At 44.3% G+C, this 9238-nt stretch overlaps 1 protein-coding gene across 1 annotated transcript; it reads left to right on the forward strand.

The window, feature by feature from the left end:
- Positions 1 to 2180: 2180 nt before the first annotated feature.
- LOC133904126 (glutamyl-tRNA reductase, chloroplastic-like) lies at positions 2181 to 5710 on the forward strand. Its single transcript, XM_062345618.1, has 3 exons — positions 2181 to 2708; positions 3799 to 4040; positions 4169 to 5710. Exons 1-3 carry the CDS (start codon positions 2489 to 2491, stop codon positions 5300 to 5302), a joined length of 1596 nt encoding a protein of 531 aa, XP_062201602.1. The 5' UTR covers positions 2181 to 2488; the 3' UTR covers positions 5303 to 5710.
- Positions 5711 to 9238: the final 3528 nt, after the last annotated feature.

Consider the following 9238-nt stretch of genomic DNA (forward strand, 5'->3'; position numbering starts at 1 on the left):
GAATTTATATAAACCCTAGAATAGATTGTATACCCACCGTGTTACTGAATTTTTCTTTTGACTCTGCACAACTGCAATGCTTACCTTGAAGAAAACTGCAGCGGCGTATAGTGGTTCACTGACGTACTCAAATATCACATGTGGCCTAACAAAGTAGGAGCCTTGAACAGCTGGAGTGCCGTTTGTAGGCTCTCTCAATTTGCATGCTCTCTCAATTTGTAGGCTCTCTCAATTTGCACGCTCCGACCAAAGTTAGGCCATACTAGCATATCACTGTTGAACACCTTCCATTTTCCAAAATATGGTTGAACAACGATGACGACGTGAGGAAAAGAAAGCTGGTAGAATGCAAATACTTTCGAGAATGAAAACGTTAATGGTTTTGCTGTGAATTTATACACAAGACAACAAAGATCAATTCTTGATTATCATGGTACGCGTATATACTAATGTAGGTATATACACGTAGTCCGTAGAAATTAAACCATTACTCGTGAAATCCTCACATTTCAAAGAGGCACACTGTTGATAGAAATACAACTTTTTTTTTAAAAAAGAAATTATGCTAGAAGCTCTGGCACATTTACTTAAGGAGCTAGCCACCTTATTCATTTCTTGTAAAATCTAGAAAAACCTATGAAACCTTAGGACGGACTATATACGCCGTACATATGACAAGCCATGCGCACGTAAAATCCAAAATTAGATAATATACGCGATCGTATTTACCGAAATAGAAAACATATCGTCGTATTTACAATTTTAGCATCTGTATTCGGTACCTCATTTATCGAAAACTGACTTTCGGTACACCGTACGCCGAACAAATATGGGTCCGGCTATGTTCGGCACCTTATATATCGAAAATAAGGTGTATTGGGTATATGAGGTGTCGAATATAGACTACAGTGTCGTATTCAGTACTTCATGTGCCGAATATGTTATGTGCCAGCTGCGGATACTTTGATGCTGGCATTTTATACTAGAAACCTCATGTGTCAGTACATATTCGACACCTCATATACCGAATAAACCTGATTTTCAATATATGAGGTGCCGAATATGAGCTACAATTCTATATTTGACACCTCGTGTGCTGAATACACATAATTTTTGGTATATAAGTCACCGAATATGAGCTACAATGTCATATTCTGCAACTCATGTGTCGAATATGGTCAGATCCACTTTTTTTTTATGTACGATGTATTCAAAGTCAGTTTTCGGTAAATTTAATACAATGATATATTATCTATTTTAACAAATACAGATGCTAAAATATAAATACAATGATATATTATCTATTTTAACAAATATAATCACATATATTATCTAATTTTAAATTTTAGCCGCTATACGCACGTACGGATCCAAGATGAGGCGCGCGCCGAATATGCCACGGGGAGCACGGATACCACAGACAGGTGGGCCCTACAGGGCAGGCGCGTGTGGCCACCTCGTGGACACGCTTCGCCGTCAGCTGCAGGAGGCTGCGGCCTGCGCGTGCGGCGGCCATGGGAACTCGTGTGCCCACCTCGTCTACATGCCATAAAAAAACCCAAAGCGATTGATGGATGGACGCGATTCGCAGCTGGGGTCAAAGATCAGGAGAGGCGAGGGGGTGAGAGAGATAAGGGCTGTGGATAGAGCGTTGCAGCCGCAGCCAATCAAAGAAGAGAGGCCAGCACACTGCCCCTACCCTCTCATCCTCCGGCTCATCTCCTCACTGGTGCGCCGCATGGCCAAACCACCCCCACCAAACCCAACAGGACTGCAATATTATATTAGCCAGAGGGCCTTTTGCGATTTTTTTCTTCATAGAAAGGATTGTTTGATTATGGCCTCATCAACCTAAACTAAAATTTAACCAATGTTTGATTAAAGCTGAGCTAAAATTTTAGCTGGCCAAAAATTAGGACAGCTATTTTAGTCGTCAAAATCTTATTTAGTTTTGCTATAGAAAAAATTTAACCAGTCAAAATTTTTGAGACACGAACAAATTTTACCCCTTATTCAAATAGAATTTAAAATTTTAAGATATAATTAAATTTTAGCTTGCCTTATTGGGGTGAGAAACACCACTGAGCCGGCCCAAAGACCTAGTAGCCTCACACGCACCCCACTGCGCGTGGGCCCCACACGCCATACCCCTCCAGCAACTCAACAACGCACCACACCCGGACACCTCCTCCCATAACCTTTGGCGGTCGCAAGAGCCTTTCTTCCGGCTCTCCTCTCCCCCCTCCCTCACACCCAGCTCGTCCCCTTGGACCAACGCGAGGCCGAAGCCAATCCCACATCTCCTACATCTCCTACCTCTAGCCAAGAAGTACGCGTAGAGCGAGAGGGCAGAGGTAGAGAGAGAGAGACGCATAAGAATCTCTCTCACGCTCTCTCTGTCTCTGCCCATCAATCTTTTTGCCTTCGATTCTTGTTGCATTGTGGATTGGTTTTCTTGGGAAGGAGGCTGCTTTCTCTCTTGATCTAGATGATGGCGAGCACTACGTCAGCTACAGCCGCTGCAGCATTCGGGGCCGCCGCGGCCGCCAAGCCGCGGGGGCCGGCGGCGGCCTGCCCGACGGTGGCCGGCGGCGGGAGGCGGCGGTCCGGGGTGGTGCGGTGCGACGCCGGCGTGGAGACCCAGGCACAGGCGGTGGCCAAGGCGGCCAGTATCGCCGCGCTCGAGCAGTTCAAGATCTCCGCCGACCGTGAGTCTCTTGCCCTCGCTTCTCGAATCCGCCGCCGTTGACGCGGTGCCTGGGTGCAGGATTGTGCCAATCCGGTAAAGTGAATTGGTGGTGCGCGAATCGAGGGTTCCTTGCGTTGCTTAGTGGTACTGTAGCAGTTGGGATTAGTTTTGGTGTGGTACAGGTCAAAAGGTGTGGTTTTTTGGGGAATAAAATGAATAGGTGGGAACTTTGCATTATTCTGTTGCAATTTTGCCTTGATTGGCTTAAGCGGAACTTGAAATTTGCATGTTACTGCTGCTAACTAGAAGTGTTTGCAGCCTAACCGGTTACCTGAGTAACATTAGTTTGTGGAGTAGGAGACCAGGTCGTGACTCGTGAGGCATCGGAGAGGAATTGGCTTGTTTCATTTTGAATTGGTCATGAGAATGAGGAAACCACTCGCGTACTGGTTGAAACGTTTATTGGTTTTCTTTCTGAAAACGAGTCGACATAAGATAGAGAATGGCAAAGTTATTTTTGTGGGCTAGTTGGATCGGTAACTGATTGAAGAGCCATATGCGCCACAGATTGGCAGAGCTTTTGTTAGTATACATATATTCGCTGGTGAAAAATTAAAAGGTTACCTTTATCTATATCCACCGAAAGAACATGTTGTTGTAAGTAGCTAAATGATAGTGTAAGCATACTGAACTGTATTGTCCTATATGAAGGAGGTATCTAGTGCGACAAAGATGCCAGATTATTTAAGAATGGGCAATAGTTATTGCATGCTTTTTGCATCGGATATTGGCCTGTCATATTGCACAGTTTTTTTTTTCTTTTGCCTTCTCATATCTTGTTCTTGAATTTGTGGCTGTCTCTACTAAAAGTAGATGTTCCATATTTGTTATCACTGCAGCATCGTAAAGTATATATGTCATATTCTTCTAGTGTAAACATGTGCAATTCCCCCCTTAGAACTTATTTTAAGGAATAAATATCTCCATGCAACTGTATAGCAACTTAATTGAGAAAGCTTTATGTTGATGTGCGGTACATTCAGTTTCTTTCTTTCAAAACAGAAATTGTCTCTCTGCAGTGTTTGACAATGCTTTATTTTCACTACCAGGGTACATGAAGGAAAGGAGTAGCATAGCTGTGATAGGCCTCAGTGTACACACAGCACCAGTGGAGATGCGTGAAAAACTTGCTGTTGCAGAGGAACTATGGCCCCGTGCTATTTCAGAACTCACCAGTCTGAATCACATTGAAGAGGCTGCTGTTCTTAGTACCTGTAACAGAATGGAAATTTATGTGGTGGCTCTATCATGGAACCGTGGTATCAGAGAAGTAGTAGACTGGATGTCAAAGGTGAGAACCGTTTGATCAACTCTCTTTGTTCAGTCTGTAGTCTTTTTGCCCACCTTTTCTGTTTTCGGTTGCTCAAGGACACAGTTTTGGAAAGATGCCCTGATGTGTGTATTATTGTGATTTCGCAGAAAAGTGGTATACCTGCTTCTGAGCTTAGGGAGCACCTGTTCATGTTGCGTGACAGTGATGCTACACGCCACCTGTTTGAGGTATCAGCTGGGCTGGACTCTTTGGTTCTCGGTGAAGGACAAATCCTTGCTCAAGTTAAACAAGTTGTGAGAAGTGGACAAAACAGTGGAGGCTTGGGAAAGAACATTGATAGGATGTTCAAGGATGCAATCACAGCTGGAAAGCGTGTCCGCTGTGAGACTAACATATCATCTGGTGCTGTTTCTGTCAGTTCAGCTGCAGTTGAATTGGCCCTGATGAAACTTCCAAAGTCCGAAGGCCTGTCAGCTAGGATGCTGTTGATTGGTGCTGGCAAAATGGGCAAATTAGTGATCAAACATCTGATCGCCAAAGGATGCAAGAAGGTTGTTGTGGTGAACCGCTCAGTGGAAAGGGTGGATGCCATTTGCGAGGAGATGAAAGATATCGAGATTGTGTACAGGCCTCTCTCAGAGATGTATGAAGCTGCTGCTGAAGCTGATGTCGTGTTCACAAGCACCGCATCTGAAACCCCATTGTTCACGAAAGAGCACGCTGAGGCACTCCCCCCTATTTCTGATGCCGTGGGTGGTGTCCGGCTTTTTGTTGACATATCTGTCCCAAGGAATGTCAGCGCATGTGTGTCTGAAGTTGGCCACGCACGAGTATACAACGTTGATGACCTGAAGGAGGTGGTGGAAGCCAACAAGGAAGACAGGCTCAGGAAAGCAATGGAAGCACAGACAATCATCACCCAAGAGCTGAAGCGGTTTGAGGCATGGAGGGACTCGCTGGAGACCGTTCCAACCATCAAGAAGTTGAGGTCATATGCTGACAGGATCAGGGCCTCGGAGCTTGAGAAGTGCCTGCAGAAGATTGGAGAAGATGCTCTCACCAAGAAGATGAGAAGATCCATCGAGGAGCTTAGCACTGGCATTGTCAACAAGCTTCTCCACGGCCCACTGCAGCACCTAAGATGTGACGGCAGCGACAGCCGCACCCTCGACGAGACGCTCGAAAACATGCACGCCCTCAACAGGATGTTCAGCCTTGACACCGAGAAGGCGATCATCGAACAGAAGATCAAAGCGAAGGTGGAGAAGACCCAAAATTGAGTCCAGGAAGCAATTTTCTACCCGTGTATCTATACATACCCCAATCTGTCCCAACATTCTGATTCAATTATTTTATCCTTCGCTCACTAATTCCCCTGCTTGCTGAGATCAACTGTGTCGCGAAATAGCGCCATGGCAGCCGCTAAATCTGTTGAGAGATAGTAGCGAATTGTACATTACTGCAGGTGCTGTGGCAGGAGCCTCATTCTTAAGTGACATATGCTATTGGACGAAATAAACAGGAATCGATCGATGTGTCAGTTGATGCCCTTTGGTGCATTTTACTTGTAAGCTTGTAATAAAACTGTATACCGTTTACGTTAGCACATGTATTTAAACTGTTGAGCATTAACATTTCTGAAGAGCTCACCTGTTTGTACTTTCTAGAGGGGTCATGATTTGATTCCAGTTACCTGCGCGATTTTCTTTTGTTTCTGCAGTGTTGATCTGTTCTTCCTAGAAATGCATGTATAAACATTAAATAGTGACATATTTGGCATTATTATCTAAATGTTTGTGCGTTGCAACGAAAATATAAATATTGAATATGGTAATATCAAATATAAACTTATTGTATGGAGACATGGATACGTTATGAGGACGTTGTTGTACAAACACGTTAGGAGTGATATTATAGTTTAATGATAGGTAACAAGGCTGTGAGGTTAAAAGATGAGAGTTGATGTTAAAAATAGATAAATTATTTAAATTTTAAATTTTTTTATTATATAAGAGAAGAGTAGAAAAAGAGATACATGAGAAATGTCCTCTGCTCTCTCTTTTTAGAGGATGCCATTATTCTCAGATTAATGGCCTGAATTTGCCAGAGTACACAAGCCTACCGGGCCGTGGCAATTGTGCCTGGGCTAAACCGCTATCGCTTCCAAGCTGGGCCAACCTTCGCACCTTGTCTCTCTGCTCACAATTCCCAAGCCGTTTTCGCAGTAAATTTATGCTTTGGTCGGGCCCTGCTGACAAGTGGATCCTACTAACCATTCGTGACGTCGATAGCACTCGCAGCAACGAAGCCGACTCGATCGGAGACGCTTTTCTGCGTCACCGTCTCGCCTCTCGCGCCGCTCTCTGTTCACGGCGAAGAAGAGGAAACCGAGCAGCTGGGTGGGACGCCGATCAAGATCAATGTGAACCCCTTGACGCACGGGCGAAGGCGACGCGCTCCCGTCGTTCACTTGATCACGTCGCATCACATCACCCGCGACCGCGAGCAATTCGGGGAGGAAAACCGGGGCTCGGTTGCTGCTGCCTCCTGTGTAATCCGAGTGTCTGAGTTGATGAATAGTTTCGCTAGATAATTACCATTGTATTGTGGTTTTCTTATGTTTTTTAAGCGTTGTTAGCCTATCATATTCTTCTTTTTATTAATATAATATGCAGTTTTCATATCAGTTCATTTCAAAAAAGAAAAAAAGATGGCTCTGACTCAGCACCGATGGCCACCTGTAACAAGTGAGTCAAACTCTTAGGCCTAACGTTGTGCTCTTCTGCGCTCGTGAACGACTTCTTTGTGACGCTCAACAGAGCCATGCATGTCTTGTAGCCCAATTTGCATATCTGCTGCTGCAAAATCCTAACTGTTGACACCATTTCTAACAGAGTAACCGAGCAAGAGAATGGCCATGTGAGTGTTCAGTGTTTCTGGCCAACGAACTGTTCTTAAAATCCATGTGTGACGTTCAGTGTTCAAGACCCAGCGTATTATAAGAGACCAATCTGTCACGTCACTGATGAGAGGTCCAAGTCTGTGACAAGCATGGCATTTACTTCTTAGAGTTAGAGTTGCAAGACTATAAGAAAAAGTGGTTGGTGATCCATGACTTTTTCACTACAAAAGTGGCAAAAAAAACCCACCAGATTTGTGTTCAAACTTCTGGGTTCAGTTCCCTTCTCTCCTGCAACACTTCCCATGAACTACACCATGGTGAGAAGATCGCATAAAGCCAGGCTAGTGCTGTTGCTGGTCGTCAGTCTTCTTCTACTGGCAGACCTGGCAAGCGTCAGCTATGGCCGGAGAGTTTCAGAACTGGACATCATGGCACTCGGCGAAGGCAGCGGCGGCGGCTCGCCGCCGGCCAAGAGCTACGACTTCTCCAAGCAGGCATCTTCTTCAGCTTCAGGGCGACATCTTGGTGATGGTTACAGGCATATGCATGTGGTGTCCAAGAGGTTGGTGCCTCAGGGGCCAAATCCACTGCACAACTGACCAGCTCCGGGCTCCAGCTAAGCAGAAATCGGTGTGCCTTGCAAGGAGAAATAGAGTTTTGTTTGAAGCCATACAAAGTGATTTGTAAATTAGTTGTTTTCTCGTGAAGTAATGTAAAATAGAACCTTATTGAAGTGAAATTATGTGCATTACATTTGGATCTCTTATGCTGTTTGGAACATTGGAAGTGACGGGAATTTCATGGAAGTTAGGGAAGAATCAGTACAGTTTCTGCAAAAAAAATCATGGGAATTCCTCCGTTCCATATACAACTTGAAATGGGATTCAGCCTCCTGTTCTTCTGACAATGTAAATTTGTCCACATGCTTAGTTTGTGCAGTCTTTTCAATCGATTTCTCAGATAATATGAGATGCAAATCTGTGATATGTGTAGAAATAGTGAAATAGTAAGGTAAAGGTTACTTCTTGTGGTCAATTGCAGTCACAACCCCTCTGTACTGAAATACTAACTAGACTGCTAGTTAAAGTCTTTAGCATACAAGTGTGTTCTTGTCCATTTGCAGAGTAAAATAACGAACAGACCTGTGATTTGTATGATCGAAATAGTACAATGATGATTGATGAGTTAGGCAGAACGATCCAAGGTATCTGAAAACTTCAACATTGCTAATCGCCTGATCACAAAGGCCTCATGACGGCTAACAGTTTAAAACTTCAAAGCAGCACTGTTCATGTACGATCCAAATGCATACCATTGTTTAGTCGGGCAGAGGCAGCTGATAGACTAAAGAGATACAAGATAATTTTTTCCTGCCCCTTATTGTATTTGAGTAGGAGAATACGAACAAAGCAGGAACCAGTGAGAAGTCACAGGCTGACACCACATTAAGATGCTGACTTGGAGTAACTCCTGTATTATGAGTTGTAAAACATAACAAAAAAACATGTCTGTGACGTGATGTTCTTTGGCTTTGAGCATAGAAAGCAATTTCTCTGGGACAAAAAAAAAAAAAAAGATTCAAAGCTTCCCATCTGATCCAAATATGGAACAATAATACCAGAAGAGTTTTTCAAGTTTCAAAAGATAGGATTAACGACATAAACGGGTCCAAACAGGCAAATTAGGATCACCATTTACTGGATGTTAAGACAACTTTCAGATTCCAAATTAAGTTCGGCTGCCGTCCGAACCCACCACTCTGCTCTCAGCCAAACCATTAATCATACAAGCCATGAGGTCACTCCATATATGACCTCATGCAACATGTGAAGTAAGGACGCATTTGCCATTAGACAAATCCAACATGCATCCAATCATTAGACAAATCCAAAGTTCGAGCAAGGACACCAGCACACTTGTGAAGTACTAATACCTGCAGCAGTTCAACATCAGCTCCTTGATTAGCTTGACCTCTCTTCTCCACTTCCACTCCCGTTGTCCAGCTTCTTCTTCCCTTCTCATATCCGAAATCTTCTCCACACCAATGCAGGTTTCAGCATGGCGCACGCTGCTTCTCTTGGCATGCATATTTGTGGCAGAGCTTACCAGTTTCGGTCAGGGAAGGCGAATAGCTGCCGAAGACGACGAGCAACCAGCATCTTCAGCAAAGGAGCAGCTCTACAAGATGGCACGAACACAAGAACCTGTTGGCAGCAGTTCTTCCGGCTCAATGTATGAAGCGTCCAAGAGACCGGTGCCTAAAGGCTCAAACCCCTTGCATAACCGGTAATTAATTAAGGTGAGCTTCTTTCTT

The sequence above is a fragment of the Phragmites australis genome, chromosome 21 (genome assembly GCF_958298935.1).
Source record: "Phragmites australis chromosome 21, lpPhrAust1.1, whole genome shotgun sequence".
Taxonomy (NCBI): domain Eukaryota; kingdom Viridiplantae; phylum Streptophyta; class Magnoliopsida; order Poales; family Poaceae; genus Phragmites; species Phragmites australis.

Bases quoted from the DNA above. Each gene is read 5' to 3' on its own strand.
- LOC133904126 (XM_062345618.1), top strand. From the start codon at position 2,489: ATGATGGCGAGCACTACGTCAGCTACAGCCGCTGCAGCATTCGGGGCC. The intron at 2,709-3,798 runs GTGAGTCTCTTG...TTTCACTACCAG, and splicing joins GTTCAAGATCTCCGCCGACC to GGTACATGAAGGAAAGGAGT. The intron at 4,041-4,168 runs GTGAGAACCGTT...GTGATTTCGCAG, and splicing joins TAGTAGACTGGATGTCAAAG to AAAAGTGGTATACCTGCTTC.